Source organism: Betta splendens, chromosome 9 (assembly GCF_900634795.4).
Source record: "Betta splendens chromosome 9, fBetSpl5.4, whole genome shotgun sequence".
Classification (NCBI taxonomy): domain Eukaryota; kingdom Metazoa; phylum Chordata; class Actinopteri; order Anabantiformes; family Osphronemidae; genus Betta; species Betta splendens.
The window spans coordinates 3,982,010-4,000,202 of NC_040889.2; the positions used below are offsets into that span (position 1 = coordinate 3,982,010).

Below are 18,193 nucleotides of genomic sequence, written 5' to 3' on the forward strand. Positions count from 1 at the left end.
CCTACCTGTGTATGATTTGGACCGTCTGTGACCTGGATTCTTGCATTAAATATCACTTTAATCATACCTCTCATCTGCTACGTCTGCACTGCGCATTTGGGTCCTTTCTCTGCCGTTCCGTGACAGTATAGGCTAAACAAAATTGGACCAAGCACAGAACCCTGTGGTACTCCATAGCTAATCCTTGTGCATGTGGAGAATTCCTCATTAACATGAACAATCTGTTCAACAAATAGGATTTAAACCATCCCAATGCTGTTCCTTTAATCCCGATTCTATGTTCTAGTGTCTGTAATAGAATGTTACTGTATGATCAAAGTATCAAATGCAGCACTAAGATCTAACAGGACAAGGACAGAAGCTAGACCATTGTCCGAAGCTAATAGAACATCATTAGTGACTCTAACGAGAGCTGTTTCAGTGCTATGATGTTTTCTAAATCCTGACTGAAAATCTTCGTACAGGTTATTCCCACTCAGGTGGTCAGATAATTGTTTAGCCACGATTTTTTCAAGAATCTTCAAAATAAAGGGTAAATTTGAAATGGGCCTATAGTTGGCTGGTTCATATAAGTTATGGGGAAGAAGCTGTCTAGGTAAGACAGAGGATTTGGTATATTTAAAGTTGATGATTCTAGACAGTGCTTTCTGTCATTTGAAAGAAGTTGCTGCTGAATGTTTTTTCTAATGATGATAATTTTATTAGTAAAGTAGTTCATAAAGTCATTGCTGCTGAGATTTAAGGGGATAGTAGACTCAATACAGCTATGACTCTTTGTCAGCCTGGCTACAGTGCTGAAAAGAAACCTGGAGTTGTTTTTGTTTTCCTCAATTAGGGAGGAATAATAGGTTTTTCTAGCAGCACAAACTGCTTTTTTATATTTTATTAGACTGTCCTTCCATTCAATGCAGTTTACATTTATTTTGTTGGAACGCCATTGTCTTCCGAATTGTCTGGTCCTGTGCTTTAGGCTGCGGATCTCTGAGTTATACCACAGAGCTAACCTCCTCTGATTCACTGTCTTCTTCTTCAGAGGAGCCACTCTGTCTAACATTGTATATAGAGAAGCTGCTGCATCATCTAAAAGACAGTCAACATGTTCATAAGGATTAAGGTGACTGTTCTTTTTGTATCTACAAGACATTGAGGCAAAAGATGATGGAATCATCCGCTTGAATCTGGCAACAGCGTTGTCAGATAAACATCTGCTATTGTAACATTTCTTTTCAGCTATTGTAAGGTCAATTATGCTAAATTCAAAAGTTAATAAGAAATGGTCAGATAATAGAGGGTTTTGGGGAAGAACTATTAAATTATCAATTTCAACCCCATATGTCAGGACAAGATCGAGGGTATGGTTAAAACGAAGAGTGGGTTCATTTACCTGCTGTGTAAAACCTGTGTCCATTAAGGAGTTAAAAGCAGTGCAGAGACAGTTGCTGTCAACATCTACATGAATGTTAAAGTCTCCCACTACAATGACTTTATCTGTGCTAAGAACTAAGTCAGATAAGAATTCAGAGAATTCAGTTAAGAACCTCGAATATGGAGCAGGAGGACGGTAAACAATACAAAACACAACTGGCTTCTGAGTTTTAGAGTCTGGGTGAGAAAGGCTCAGAGTGAGGCTCTCAAATGAGTTATAACTATGTTTAGGTTTAGGAGTAATTAATAAATCTGATTTATAAAGGGCTGCTACTCCTCCACCTCTACCTGTACTTCTAGGAACATTATAGTTTATGTGACTCATTGGAGTCGACTCATCTAAAGTAACATATTCATCCTGCTGCAGCCAGGTTTCAGTGAGACAGAACAGATCTATGTGATGGTCACTTATCAAGTCATGTATTAACAAGGATTTAGATGAGAGAGATCTGATATTTAATAAACCACACTTTATTAACTTACTGTTACTTTGTTCTGTAAGAGGAACTGTTTTGATGTTTATTAAATTCTGATGAGTTACTCCTCTTTGATTTGTTTGTGACTTGTATAGTTTAGGTGGTCGAGAAGCAGACACAGTCTCTATGCGATAACTAAGACTAAGAGTGGGTGGCGGCTGTAGAGAACATGTAGATAGCCTTGTTAGACTGTGACTCTGCGTCCTGGGCTCCACTATGAGTTGTCACGGAGGGGGGAGGCTAAGCAACATGGCCATGCTACTAGAGAGCAGAGAGGCTCTGTTCAACGTGGGATGGACGCCGTCTCTTCTAATCAAGACAGAAGCTGCTGTCTGTGGTGGAGGCTTTTACTATATATATACCACTCTATTTTCACCCTCCGCGGTGGTCTCATCCGCTTTCCAAGCTTGGGTCCCTTTACCAGAGGCCAGGAAGCTGCACAGTATCCTTGCTGTTCCTAGGACTGCACTTTTCTAGACTGAGATGTCAGATTTATTTCCAGGGATCTGTTGTAGCCACTCCTCCAGTGTGGGGGTCACTGCCCCCAGTGCTCCGATCACCACAGGCACCACTGTGGCCGTCACCTTCCAAGCCTTCTCCAGTTCTTCTCTGAGCACTTGGTATTTCTCTAATACTATCTCGTATCTCGCAATGGCTAAGATGCGAGATATATATATATGATATTGTATATAGGAAGAAATAAGGAGGAAGACGCAGGGATGCAGAGGAGGCAAAAAAGTTTGTGGAGGGAATAAAGAGGGAAGAAAGGCGCTGCGCAAAGAAAAGTTGAGAAGATTCAAGCCGTGTTTCCCTTCACTGAATATGGGCAATGTACAGTCGCTGGATAATAAAATGGACAAACTGACAGCCTTAGTGAGAGAGGAGAAAATCTTTGCTGAGTGCAGTTTGATATGTTTCACGGAGACCTGGCTGCATGATGTTATCCCAGACTACAGTATTAATATTGATGGGTTCAGCACCGTGTGCTTTGACAGAAACACGAGGAGTGGGGTGACCGTTTTTATTAAGAATAAGTGGTGCCATCCTGGACACGTGACGGTCAAAGAACAGATCTGCAGCTCTGACAACGAACTGCTGACCATGTGCCTCTGTACATATTATTTTCCCAGAGAGTTTCCACACATTATCCATTGCTGTTTACACCCCCCTGCGAATGCTACCAAGGCTTGTGAAGTCATACAGACGATCGTCTCCAACCTGCAGTCAGACATCCTGACACTTTCTTTATGATCTCCGGTGACTTTAATCACACCAGCCTCGACAAGTCACTTCCTACATTCACCCAGTTTATGAGCCCACCCGAGGTGTGAAGACACTGGACCCAAGGTGTGAAGACACTGCAACTAATGCATGCTGATATTAAGGATACCTATTACTACTACAACTGCCCTCACCCTTCTGGGAAAGTCGGATCACAGTTTGATTAATCTGCTGCCACAATACACACCTCAGGACTGTGTTGCTCTACAGAGCTCCTTTGAAAACCCGAACTGGGAGGCTCTCTGTGAACCTCATGGTGAGGACTGTGTCCAGGCTCAGCTTCAGGCGATGCTTGGCTCACACCTTTAGCTGAACGGTCAACGCAACCTTGCCTCAGTGCGTTTGTGAGCACAGCGAGGGTCGTCCTTCTCACATCTCCTCACTTCTGGTGGGTTTTCCGTGCGGTGTAGACTCGCAACCGTCTACACCGCAACCAGAGTTCCAGTGCTTCCTCCGGAACTCCTTAATGATCACTCAGTCCCCCAGTTGGATGGTGTAATGGTCCTGTTGCTTGTTTTCACCTGTTGAAAAATCTGAATTGTGGGAAAAAAAGTGTTTGGGTGGCACGATTTGCCATCAGGCTCAAACCAGGCTCCATGGCTACAGGTGGAACCATTCATCTGCCAGAATCTGCGTTCCTTTAAGGTGGAAAATGTTTAAAGCACAGGAAGAGATGAGGAAGGAGAGGGTGAACAAGAAGAGGAAACAATGATCAGGAGAGGAGAGAGATTGCCGAACAGCAACCTTCGCAGCAGCATCTGCATCTGGATGTTGGCAGAAACAAAGTGAGCACTGTGAGCCGAACAGTTACAAACAGCATTAGCTGTACAGTAAGTATCAGAACAGCGTCCAGCAAAGCAGCAACCTTATCATGATGTTAGATAGGTTTGCAATCAGACTTCAAAAGCTTCCTATGCTTCCACAGAGCACCAAAGTGTGACACCAAAACTGACATCCAACTCCCACTGACACAAGCGATGAACGGAGGAGAGACTTGTCAGGCTCCGGGTCTGTATTAAGTTGTATTTTGTAACTCTTCCAGTTTCTGTCCATCAGGTTAGTTTTGTTTTGAAAGGACTTAGTTTGTCACCCGCATTTTGGTTTCAGTTTCCGGTTTTATTTTGTAACACTTCCCTTTCACGTCACGCCTCAGCAGTTCCCGCTTTACTTCCGGTTCTCATTACTCGCACCTGCATAGAATCAGCAATCACTCACCTGCATACTTAAGCACCACCAGTTCCCATAGCCAGTTGCCAGATCGTTATGTATGATAGTCATCACCTTCCAGCGCTTCGTTATCCTGCCTACATGTTCCTTGATCCTGTTTTTGTTTCGTGACTCCTGATTCCCGTCTACTCCCGAACTGTACCGTCGCCTGGAAAGCTCTTATGATACCGACCTGACCGCCCGACGCCGAGATAGCCCGCTCCTAACTGGTACTGTAAACTTTGTCGTCCTGTTACCGAACCTCTGCCTGCCCCTGGACCTGATTCAGCCTGCTCCGTCTGTACCGATATCTGTGACCTATTGTGTATGACCCGGACCGTCTGTTATATCAAGAACTGGATTAAACCTTTAAATACTACTATCTGTCTGAGATCTCTGTGCTGTGCATGTGGGTCCTTTCTCTGCCATTCCGTGACAAAACTTGGACGTCAGCCATCCTGATTGTATCACACAATAGGAGGGGCGTGACCAAAAACACGGTTATAAAAGCCGCCGTGACCGAAGACTCATCCCTTGTTCTCTCCGACGGGGCAGGAAACCGCCAGCTTAACCGCCTCACCCGCCGCCGCATCAGCTGAGCATGACATGATCACAACCATAATTGGTGCAAACCTGTGAGGTTAATCAAACTCAGCCCTTTCTGAGACTAGGTGGTGTTGCTAATTCATTTGGCACTACCACCACCCTCGCATTGCCCCAACAGTAGTGTCTTAGCAAAGAGCCATACTTCAAGACGGCATGAGGAGTGCAGACTGCATACCCAACCTCACATTGGCCTGAAGCAGGGTCTCTAGAGGCGGAGCCATCAAGACAGTCCGAGGCTCGCAGGGCCTGGAAGAAGAGTGGCTGGGTTAAACACATCGCACCTCTTGATAGTAATGTTCAGCATGTTGAGCAAGATGTTCTTGTATCTAATTAGACTGTAGAAAGATGTGATATTTTCTATTCCTAAAGGATCAAAGACACAGCATAAGAAACCAACAAGGTGATGTCAGAGTAGCCAACAATGTCACATGATGCCAGCACAGCTCTCTCTTCCGCAGCCACTATTCATAGACACCGTAGAAGTTCAGCAGCAGCTGCATCAAGCTTGGCAGGAAAATAGGCTACAGGACAAAAGAACAGAAGTCGTACAACCTGATTTCTCATCCACTGTTTGAGTCAAAGGTCGTATAGGGTCAGATCAGGAAGACCTAAAGTAGGAGCAGACTGAAGAGCCAGCTTGAGGTCAGTGAACGTTCTTCAGCCTTAGACATCTGTGAGAACAGAAGTGGGCGATGAAGACGTCTGCATTAGAACCCTGAGTGGGGCCTCAAAGACAGTAAAGTTACTGTAGGAATGAAGTTCCTACAATAAGAACAAAGACCTAGAAAAGACATCAGCTGTTTATACGTGCACGGTTTAAGCAGGTTTCAAATTGCTTCAAGTCTTTTGGGTGAGATGGATTGCCATCAGTTGTATATACAATGACCCAAAAAAATAACCTTTGTCTGCACAAACTGTACAGTAATTTAGACAGGCTCACTTTGTGGCCTGTAGCATCCAATGTTTCAATAGCATTAGCGACAGAGTTTTTGAGGAAGTAATCCCTCACCATCAGGTCCCTTGTATCTCCAAGAAACTTCCCTCTGCGAACGCGCTCCGTCTTTTAGAAGCCGTCTTTTTTCTTGTTCCCTCACTGTCGGTGTGGACTGCGCTCAGATCTGCACACTGGTGTGTATCCTCAGTACAGACGAAAGCTCGGATCCATGAGTCAACCCTTAGCAACCATCGTCTCACCACCCAGAGCAGACTTTAACCTAATTAAGAACATGTAATATTGGGATTATTATTATTTTGATCTAATCAATCTTCCTAATCAAATTTTAGTGTTTCAACCAAATAGAGTTTTTTTCAACCAATTGAAATGTTTCAGTCAAATTAAAGAGTTGCAAACTTTTTGATTTTCTTTTTTTTTTTAAATCAAATCAATCACCACAAAGAAATCTCTCTCACCGGGCCGAGCCAAGTTAAGTTTTGAGTTTGAATTTGTGTTCGTTGGATCTCGTCAGAGACGATCCAGTAAGCAGTCCTCTCAACTCTTAATGTCTGTAGAGGTTTGGAGGCTGAGCGACCCTAGTCCTCAGGACTATCGTCCCTGGTCACACCGTCCAGACGACCTGCAGTGAATCCTGTTCGTGACGCCAAAATTGTGGTGGAAAGAGGCAGATAAGAGAGTTGTCTTTTGTGTGATTTATTATAAAAATAAAGGAAAATAAAAATAATGGGGAAGCAAATCAAAAGCAAACCAAAAACCAGATGGGGAGAACAGTGCATACACCACGAAGGTGTGATGCAAAGAGCCCACAATCCTCAAGTTGTCTATGCCTATTAGCCCTTTTCCCTAGTTCCGGTGGAATGTCTCTCGCCATAAGTAAGAATGTTTACATTCTTACTTCTGAATCATCGTGTCTTGTTACCCAAAGGAAGGAACACCAAGCTTCAAAGACAAGATGTATTCGGTTTTACGGCCTTGGGTCTAAAACATCCTGATGATCTGCAGCGGCAGTACTTTGTGTTTAAAACCACAGAAAATACTTTGATTGTAGAATTGATCAGTGACTGATGTTATATGAATGAAAAAATTATGTGTTTGCAGAGGTCAGAACCACAGACAAAAAGCAAAACATCCAGGACCCAGCTGTTTGTCTGTGAAGAGTGACTGGTCCCAACAAACTCCAAAGATAAACTTCAGTCATGAACCTACAGGACCCAACTGTCTGTCTATGAAGAGTTACCAGTCCATGCCTAAGTATATATCCTTCAGTAATGAACCTGGAGCCTCGGATACAAAGTAAGAGACATTTTTTACTGTGAAATGACCTACAGGATGAAGACCAAATGTTCTGTTTATAAATTTCTATTTATGATGCAGTCTATGTTTTCTATCCTGGTTTCAGTAGTGAGATGCCTCAGAACCTCCATGTTAGAATTTACACTTCAACGGAATCTGCACCTCTCTTTGTCATGATGCTGATGTCACTGTAAAAATTTGAACTTTTCAGCATCTGAAAGCTCTGACTCATTAGAAAGTGACGCTTTTCCACAATGTTTGCTCTGCATGCTTTCCTTCGTTTGACAGTCGACAGTAGAGGTGGACAGAAAACTTAAAGAAAGGAATTGTTTGGACCACCACTGTTCCATGTGTGAGATGCTGCTCTACCACAGTCTTTAGAGTCGTTCTCACCTCAGTTCAGACCCAACTAAGCCACGGTCAAGAGTAGAAGAGTAAAGGACAGAAGCTGCTGTCTGTGGTAGAGGCTTTTACTGTGAAGGAGCTGCAGAAAGTATAATACAATACCATATATATATATATATTCTCACCCCACATGGGTGGTCTCATCCACTTTCCAAGCTCAAGTCCTGCGCAGTATCCTTGCTGTTCCTAGGACTGCACTTTTCTGGACTGAGATGTCGGATGGTTTTCCAGGGATCTGTTGTAGCCACTCCTCCAGTTTGGGGGTCACATCCCCAGTGATCTGATCACAGGCACCACTGTGGCCTTCACCTTTCAAGCCTACTCTGCGCAGATGTTCCTGTATACTATGCCAGCCACTTGGTTATGGCTTTCCATGTATGCTTTCCCTGCCAGCATCTTACACCCTGCAGTTATGTGCTGGATTGTCTCATGGGGCTCTTTGCACAGTCTACACCTTGGGTCTTGTCTGGTGTGGTAGATCTGGGCCTCTATGGCTCTGGTGCTCAGGGCCTGCTCCTGTGCAGCCAGGATGAGTGCCTCTGTGCTGTGCTTTAGCCTAGCCCTTTCAAGCCATTGGTAGGATTTGTTGAGATCAGCCACTTCAGTTATGTTCCGGTGGTACATCCCGTGTAAGGGCTTGTCCTCCCATGATGGCCCCTTTTCCAGCATCTCATCCTCTGGTCTCCACTGCCTGAGACATTCACTTAGCAAGACATCTGTTGGGGCCTTATCCTTGATGTAGTTATGGATCTTGGATGTTTCATTCCGGATAGTGGCTCTCACGCTCACTAGTCCTCTGCCTTTTTCCTTGCGGCTAGCGTACAGTCTCAGGGTGCTGGATTTGGGGTGGAACCCTCCTTGCATGGTGAGGAGCTTTTGTGTCTTAACATCTGTGGTCTGTATCTATTCTTTTGGCCACCTTATTATTCCCGCAGGGTATCTGATCACTGGCAGGGCGTAGCTGTTTATTGCCCAGGGTTTGTTCTTGCCATTGAGCTGGCTTCTTAGGACTTGCCTTACTCGTTAGAGGTATTTAGCTGTTGCTGGATTTCCTTGTAGCCTGTTCAAGGTTGCCATTCACCTGTGGTATTCCAAGGTGTTTGTAACTGTCCTCAATATCTGCTATTGTTCCTTCTGGGAGTGAGACCCCTTCTGTGTGGATTACCTTGCCTCTCTTTGTCACCATCCTCCCACATTTCTCGAGCCCGAATGACATCCCAGTGTCTGAGCTGTAGATCCTGGTGGTGGGGATCAGCGAGTCGATGTCTCGCTCACTCTTGGCGTACAGCTTGATGCCATTCATGTAGAGGAGGTGACTTATGGTGGCTTCGTTCCGGAGTCGGTTTCCATAGCCAGTCTTGTTTATTATTTAAACCACAACCTCATCCGGTTCATAGATTGAGTTAATCTATTGACGTTGTACAGCTCCAAGCATGTGTGTGGCATTGAATCATAGGCTTTCTTGTAGTCAATCATTAACATAACATAATTATTATCAGGATCGTTCGCCCTTCGGTTAGCCATTCAGGGTGAGTCCTATCCCTTAGCAGCTGGTTCATTTGTGCTGCCAGACGCTCGTGGATTCTTTAGCCAGTAGGCGTGGATTATGTTTATTCGGCTGGCTTTGCTATCTCTGGTGTATCTCTTTAGGTGGCTGGCCAAGGCTTGTAGCCTTTGCTTGGCAGTTTTGAGTTCAGGTATGGGCATCTGGCTGTACCACTTCGGTCTTTTCATTGCACCTGTCATTTGGCTCACTTTCCTCCAAGCTACCTTAATTTTTTCCTGGTGGGTATTATTATGAAGTATTATGGGTATTGTTTCTCACGGCTCCCATGGTTGCTCTTATAGCCAAGCACCTCCGGGGTCACTGATGCTGAGGCGTATATCAGCTTATTGGTTTCCTCTTACCAATGGTGAAATCTCCCCCCTGACATGGTGTCCTTGCCGTAGCATTTGTGATGTAACATGTTAATCTCAAGTTGTGATAGTAGTTGGAACAGTGAGCTACTAGTTGCTTCGCCATAAGCCTTGAATGTGGATTTCTCCCACGTTCATTCCCATTCACCCACATGCACATTCTTTGCATGTAACCCCTCTGACTAGGGTTACTTGAGTAGTAGCCAACAGAGTTGCATCTCAGCCATTTCTTTCTTGTTCATTGTCTCTCATCATCATCATATGAGGTAGGCGGTAGCTTGAAGAATGCTCACTCACTCCGCCCTAACGGGGATTCGAACCGGGGATCCCCCGTATACAAGTCCTGGGACTTTTACAGATTGAGCTATCCAGCTACACACACACACACACACACACACACACACACACAATCACACACACACACACACACACACACACACACACACACACACACACACACACACACACACACACACACACACACACACACACACACACACACACACACACAGTTTCTGACTCACTCTTCACATCCAACATCACTTCATGAACCTTCTAAAGTTTTCTTTATGGTTCCTCCACAGAGTGAATCAGCACAGCTCAAAGGTTTCCAGTGGCCAGTGTGTCCAGCAAACACACCTGGACTTTATATTTTTGGTCTGTACATGTACAACTACTACTGTTCATGTGTTGTGTTCAATCATCTCCATGCCACACTTTTTAGACCAGTAGATTGCCAGTGTGTCCAGCATTGATTTGATGTTTGGCTCCATGGTTTTAGTTGGATGCTGTCATTCATATAGTTTCTGTTGCAGCTGCTGGAGGAAAACATTATCACATTTGTGAAGAAGGAGCTGAAGAAGATTCAAAAGGTTCTGAGTCCAGACTACCCACAATGCTTAGAGAGTCAGAGCGAGGATGAGGAAGATTTGTATGGTGAGGATAAAAAGCAGAGGAGGAGCAGCAGAGACGCATTTCTGAAGATCACACTGTACTGCCTGAGGAGGATGAAGCATGAGGAGCTGGCTGACTGTCTGCAGAGCAGTAAGAGGATTTATCTCAACATTTAACATCACAGACACAATCCCACATTTACTGATGTGTTGGAGAGTTAAATTTGTTAAAAATGGACTAGAATTTAATATTCATTGTTCATTGAAGGACTTTTGCTCCAGTTTGCTGAAGTGGATGTGGTATTCACAAGTATGTAACAATTTTTAATGTACATTACCCATTGTTATATAAAACAACAATATATTGTTCATTGAACACAGTATTGGTGTTGGTTTCAAGAAGTTGGTGGTTCCAGTCCATCCAAATTAGAACTCCAAATGGAAGTCTCCTTTTATTAGCTTGCATTCCTGAGAGTCCTGTAGCCTTTTGGTCATTGTTATATCTTCAGTGGATTGCTGGGGAGTGTGAGAAAACAGGCCTTTGTAGGTGAGTTATGAGCTATTCTTGGGACTGGTATGTGATAAGTGAAGTGGGGGAATCCTAAAAGTGTAAGCAGTTTTTTGGTTTTACCCAAACTTCCCCTTTGGAGAATGAGTCTTGTTCTCCTTAGCTTGGGGGTGGGTAATATCATAGGGGAAACAGAGTTCAACAAAAAGTTGGCATTGTCTTTGTTCAGATGCAGAGTGGATACTAAATCAATAATCATTGTTTCTGCAGGAGCTTCTGCTGCAGTTTGTCAACATCAACTTAAATCTCATCTAAAGGATAAGTTTCAGTTTGTGTTTGAAGGCATCGCTAAAGCAGGAAACCCAACCCTTCTGAACCAGATCTACACAGAGCTCTATATCACAGAGGGGGGGACTGGAGAGGTAAACAATGAACATGAGGTCAGACAGATTGAAACAGCCTCCAGGAAACTAGGCAGAGCAGAAACAAGCATCAGACCAGAAGGTGTCTTTAAAGTCTCAGCTGGAAGGGATGGAGCCATCAGAACAGTGATGACAAAGGGAGTGGCTGGAATCGGGAAAACAGTCCTAACACAAAAGTTCACTCTGGACTGGGCTGAAGACAAAGCCAACCAGGACATACACTTCACATTTCCATTCACCTTTAGAGAGCTGAATGTGCTGAAAGAGCAAAACTTCAGCTTGGTAGAACTTGTTCATCACTTCTTCACTGAAACCAAAGCAGCAGGAATAAACAGCTTCGAAGGGTTAAAGGTTGTGTTTATCCTGGATGGTCTTGATGAGTGTAGACTTACTCTGGACTTCAACAACACTAAAACCCTGACTGACATCACAGAGTCCACCTCAGTGGCTGAGTTGCTGACAAACCTAATCAGGGGAAACCTGCTTCCCTCTGCTCACCTCTGGATCACTACACGACCTGCAGCAGCCAATCAGATCCCTCCTGGGTGTGTTGCCATGGTGACAGAGGTCAGAGGGTTCACTGACCCACAGAAGGATGAGTACTTCAGGAGGAGATTCAGAGATGAGCAGCAAGCCACAAAAATCATCTCCCACATCAAGACGTCACGAAGCCTCCACATCATGTGCCACATTCCAGTCTTCTGCTGGATCACTGCTACGGTTCTGGAAGATGTGTTGAAAACACAGGAGAGAGGAGAGCTGCCCAGGACACTGAGTGAGATGTACATCCACTTCCTGGTGGTTCAGACCAAATTGAAAAACATCAGGTATGATGGAGGAGCTGAGACAGATCCGCACTGGAGTCCAGAGAACAGAAGGATGATTGAGTCACTGGGAAAAGTGGCTTATGAGCAGCTGCAGAAAGGAAACCTGATCTTCTATGAGACCGACCTGACAGATTGTGGCATCGATATCAGAGCAGCCTCAGTTTACTCAGGAGTGTTCACACAGGTCTTTAAAGAGGAAAGAGGACTATACCAGGACAAGATGTTTTGCTTCATTCATCTGAGTGTTCAGGAGTTTCTGGCTGCTCTTCATGTCCATCTGACCTTCATCAACTCTGGAGTCAATCTGCTGTCACAACAACAATCAACATCCTGGTCTGAACTTTTTACATGGAAGAATCATAAACTTACACAGTTCTACCATGATGCTGTGGACAAGGCCGTACAGAGTCCAAATGGACACCTGGACCTGTTCCTGCGTTTCCTCCTGGGTCTATCACTGCAGACTAATCAGAATCTCCTACAAGGTCTGATGACACAGACAGGAAGTAGTTTACAAACCAACGAGGAAACAGTTCAGTACATCAAGGAAAAGATCTCAGATTCTCTGTCTGCAGAGAAAAGCATCAACCTGTTCCACTGTCTGAATGAACTGAATGATTGTTCTCTAGTTGAGCAGATCCAACAGAACCTGAGATCAGGACGTCTCTCCACAGATGAATTGTCTCCTGCTCAGTGGTCAGCTCTGGTCTTCATCTTATTGTCTTCAGACAAAAACCTTGATGTGTTTAACCTGAAGAAATTCTCTGCTTCAGAGGAGGCTCTTCTCAGGCTGCTGCCTGTGGTCAAGGCCTCCATCAAAGCTCTGTGAGTATATGAACATACTGTATAAAGGTTATATTTGTTTGTGATATTTATTAATTATATAATTGTATGTCTGAATAAGAGGGAAATCTTTTTCACTGCTATAGACTAAGTGGCTGTAACTTGTCAGAAAGAAGCTGTGAAGCTCTGTCCTCAGTTCTCAGCTCTCAGTCATCTAGTCTGAAAGAACTGGACTTGAGTAACAACAACCTGCAGGATTCAGGAGTGAAGCTACTGTCTGCTGGACTGAAGAGTCCTCACTGTCGACTGGAGGCTGTCAGGTCAGTTTTTTACCACTTGAATCTAAAATGAAAGAGACTCATGATACATGATGTATACTGTATCTAATTCATCTCTATCAACAGGCAACACTTCAGCCTGTGTGTGATGCGTCTTGTCAGACAATGATGTTACTTTGTAGAGACAGAAGCAGGAAATAGGAGCATGAATATGAGGCTGCAGACATGTTGCTACAGAACGTTCTAGGTTCCATGTAGGACCAGAGTAGAGAACATCTATCTGACTGGGATCAGTTCTAAAGTTTTAGCCAAACAATAGTCTTAACATTTTTCATCAGGCAACACAGAATAGTTCAGATTTAGTCTTCTCATTTTAGACTAAACATCAGTTCCATCAATAGAATTTTTTCTGTATGTTTTTTTTTTTTATTCTGTATGTGCCACGTGTCCAGAGCCTGAGTCAGACTCATGAGAAACTTAAGTAGAAGCTCAGATAAATGTGTTAGCACAACAGATGGAGCCAGTGGTGGAGCTGTAGAATTGAAGAGGTAAAGTCACGACATCTGAGCTGAAGCAGCAGCTTGATGTCATTAATAATAATGAGTCTTTGTTACTGTTTTAAGCTGTATCCTGTTGGTTCTGATGTTTTGACCTTCTAAGTTCTAAACTTTTACTGTCATGACGGTGGACTTTTTGCCATTTCCTGTGTTTTTTTGGTATTTTCTGTTTTGTTTCTGACAGTCGTAGTTCTAGCTTTACTTACCTTGTCATGTTTTCTGCTCTGCCTTGTGATCAGTTCCCGATTTACTTTTTTCACTTCCTGTCTTGCCATATGCATTCAGTGCTTGCTTTACTCTTTGTCGTGATCCGCCACGCAAGATGGCGGATCACGGAAGTCGGTCTGGGCCAAGTCAGAGAGCCGTGAGGACCAGGAATACATTCAAACTGTTTATTTTATGTTCAACACCCAACACCAAAACAAAACCCTCCCTGTGGTGGAAATTTTCCATAAAGAAGTAGATGAGAGAGAGTTGTCCTTTTGTGCGATTTATTGAAATAATAAAGAAAATAAAAATGGGGAAAGCAAATAAAAAGCATGGATGTTGATTGTGCACATCAACAAACCAAAAACCAGCTGGGGAGATCAGTGCACACACCACGAAGGTGTGATGCAAAGAGCCCACGATCCTCAAGTTGTCTCTGCCTTTTAACCCCTTTCTGTGGCTCTGGTGGAATGTCTCTCTGCAGTAATGGAATTGTTTGCACCACCTTATCTCGCTGTGAGTGAGAATGTTTGCTTTCTCACTTCTGCATCGTCATGTCTTGTTATCCAAAGGAAGGAACACCGAGCTTCCAAGACAAGATGCATTCGCTTTAACAGCCTTGGGTCTGGTGGGGAGTCAATAGGATGGAGCCAGAGTCCGGGTGTAAAAGACAAACATATATCATAAATTATTAGTCAGTCAAATGGAACATCAGATGTTTAGACTTGATGTACGTCAGGGCACAAGAGATTATTTGTTTGTGTAAGAATGTTCAGTATTGCACCTAACCAGCACATGACGAGTGTGTTGGATAAGAAACAGCACTAAGGTAAAATTTTTCCATTACATTCCCTCCTTTTGATTACACATTAATCGAACACTAAAATAATAAACATTTTTTCAAACATTGCATAGAAATAATAAGGGCCCTTACAAATGAAACAGTGAGTGTATTAAGTCAAAATTCAAAAATACACCTTCACATAAAATTCAAGTAACTTAGGGATAAAAGGTGGGAAGCTGTTTTGGTGGGTAGTTAAACAAGAATAACCTCTGTATGAGCATGTGAAGAAAATAAGCCCATAATCATATTTGTATCAGATTATATTTTGTGATCAGATAGCCTAAGACCATCGTCAAAGTCATTTAGTGAATTAGAGTTGGGGTTTTTGAACATAGTGCATTGTGTCATTTGATATGAAAGTGTTGCTGAGGTCGCACGCATGATGAGACCTCTAACCAGTGGGATAACTTTCGGATCTTTAATTGTACATTTGGGTCTAGAATGAATACGAGAATCAGGGATTTAACCAGAATGATGATGCATATTTCCGCTTGTGTTGTCTTTCATCTGTAGATGAAGGATACAACATTTTTGCAGCAGTGAATAAAGTGATTGTGAGCAAATTAAACACCAAGTCAACTTCAGGATATTTAAACTCAGTGTTGTGAAATGTTCTTCTTCAAAAAGTAGTGTGTGGCAACAATCCAAGTAACATAAAATGAAGTCTAACGAAGCATGGTTACAATTGATGTCTCATAACAATTTGCTTCGTCCTGTTGAACAGTAGAGTTAGATTGTTTCCAACCTGTGTGTTGATGTATTGCCAGTTCGTTGGAGTTCTTCAGGTTGTGATCAGCTGATCAGTGACACTTGGGATTCGTTATCACCGCCAGGTTTCCTCCCAATGTCGTCTGAGTCACTGTCACTCCCGTGATGTGAAGAGTCTACACGTCGTCCAGCGTCGGCAACTCAAGGCTGCTCGTGGGTGTGTTTTCTCAGGAACATGTGTGTAGATGTATGGTCTGACAGTGTGATTCACCGGCGCAGCTTCAGGCGGCGCTTGGCTCACACCTTTAGCTGAACGGTCAACGCAGCCTCGCCTCAGTGCGTGTGTGTGTGAGCACAGCGAGGGTCGTCCTTCTCAGTTTTTTCTTCCACTGTTTGGAGTCCCAGTGCTTCCTCCTAAACTACTTAACGATCGCCCAGTCCCCTGGTTGGATGGTGTAATGGTCCTGTCGACCGTTTTCACCTGTTGGGAAATGTGAATCGTGGGGAAAAAGTGTTTGGGCGGCACGGCTTGTCATCAGGCCCAAACCAGACTCCATTGCTACAGGTGGAACCATTCGTCAGCCAGAGTCTGCGTTCCTGTGAGGTAGAAAATGTTTAAAGCACAGGGAGAGAGAGGAGGAGAGGGTAGAGAGAGTTGGAGAGGGAAATGAGGATGAGGAGAAGGAGGGGTTGTTGGGCAGCAACCTTCGCAGCAGCGTCTGCAGCTGCATGTCGGCAGAAACAAAGTCGTCAATGATATTGTGAGTTGGACAGTTACAAACAGCAATAGCTGTAGGCAGCAGGACAGCGTCAGGGTCGAGACCCAAGCCGGGCGGGCGGTGGGCGGATGGCCGGAGGATCAAACAAGAGACCGGTCACCTCCGGGTACGTGAACTTGACTCGGCCCCCTCTCCCGGGGAGCCGCTTGGACGTGAACTTGACTCAGCCCCCTCTCCCGGGGAGCCACTTGGCTATACCGAGGCGGCCGTCATCGTCGGAGGCGAACCCACCGAGGCGGCCGTCCTTGTCGGAGACGAACCCACCGAGGCGGCCGTCGTCGTCGGAGGCGAACCCACCGAGGCGGCCGTCGTCGTCGGAGGCGAACCCACCGAGGCGGCCGTCGTCGTCGGAGGCGAACCCACCGAGGCGGCCGTCGTCGTCGGAGGCGAACCCACCGAGGCAGCTGACCACTACCAGGAAGCGAAGCGTGCGTGGTCTCCTCCCGACCACCACCAGGAAGCGAAGCGTGCGTGGTCTCCTCCCGACCACCACCAGGAAGCGAAGCGTGCGTGGTCTCCTCCCGACCACCACCAGGAAGCGAAGCGTGCGTGGTCTCCTCCCGACCACCACCAGGAAGCGAAGCGTGCGTGGTCTCGTCTGGACCAGCAGGAAACGAGGCAGACGTGGGGTCTGGGCGAGTCTCAATGGTCTCAGGGATAAAAGCCAATAGTCCCAAGGAGGTGGATAGATGGACAGCCACCTCCCATTGCCACTTGTCTGCTGCCAATAGCTCCCTCCTGGAGTGGCGGCGGGGTCGAGCCGGGGCCAACACAAACACCGGGACCCAACTTGGGGAAGATGCCATGGCAGACACTGAAGCGGGTGTTGTGGCTGGGGCAGGACACGGACCCAATGCAGCGGCAAGACCCGGGGCTGGTGTGGACCGGACCGCAGAGGCAGGGACCAACTGAGGGACAGGTGCAGAGGCGTCGGCTGGAGCTTGGGCAGGACGTGGAGCGGCGGCTGGAGCTTGGGCAGGACGTGGAGCGGCGGCTGGAGCTTGGGCAGGACGTGGAGCGGCGGCTGGAGCTTGGGCAGGACGTGGAGCGGCGGCTGGAGCTTGGGCAGGACGTGGAGCGGCGGCTGGAGCTTGGGCAGGACGTGGAGCTGCGGCGGGGCATGAGGCAGGACGTGGAGCTGCGGCGGGGCATGAGGCAGGACGTGGAGCTGCGGCGGGGCATGAGGCAGAACGTGGAGCTGCGGCGGGGCATGAGGCAGGACGTGGAGCTGCGGCGGGGCATGAGGCAGGACGTGGAGCTGCGGCGGGGCATGAGGCAGGACGTGGAGCTATCGAGTCCTCCAACAGAGCCATAAGCTGCTCGACTCCACTGAAGCCCTCGCAGTCTTTCAGCCAGGGTGTGGCCGAACACACCTCCCTAGCCCAGTCCAGTGTTGACTGCTGGGCCTGTATGTTGGGCAACTCAGGGATCATGGCCAGGAGTCTATACAGAGTGCCAATAACTTGGATTTCTTGGCCTGCTCTGACCGGGCCCGTCTGTGGCTGGGTCATTCTGTCGTGATCCGCCACGCAAGATGGCGGATCATGGAAGTCGGTCTGGGCCAAGTCAGAGAGCCGTGAGGACCAGGAATACATTCAAACCATTTATTTTATGTTCAACACCAAACACCAAAACAAAACCCTCCCATAGAAGGAACAAAATACAGCAGGAGGCTAGCCGAGCAAATTTAGCGAGCTAGTCAGCAGGCCACCTTAACAGAACTAGAAAACAAAATCACATCACTATGGCGAGAAACTAAAACATGGCAAATCGAACACACGGCACGGCAACAGGGCTAACTAAGACATTGCATGGCGACAAGG

At 45.8% G+C, this 18,193-nt stretch overlaps 1 protein-coding gene across 1 annotated transcript in view; it reads left to right on the forward strand.

The window, feature by feature from the left end:
- The window catches only part of LOC114861405 (NACHT, LRR and PYD domains-containing protein 12-like), a 58,502-nt gene that overhangs the window by 15,579 nt on the left and 24,730 nt on the right, over positions 1-18,193 (forward strand). The window contains exons 4-8 of the mRNA XM_029160558.3: positions 7,048-7,242; positions 10,149-10,221; positions 10,380-10,608; positions 11,236-13,039; positions 13,144-13,317. Of these exons, the coding sequence (XP_029016391.3) occupies positions 7,048-7,242; positions 10,149-10,221; positions 10,380-10,608; positions 11,236-13,039; positions 13,144-13,317 (2,475 nt within the window). The remainder of the gene's footprint in view (positions 1-7,047; positions 7,243-10,148; positions 10,222-10,379; positions 10,609-11,235; positions 13,040-13,143; positions 13,318-18,193) is intronic.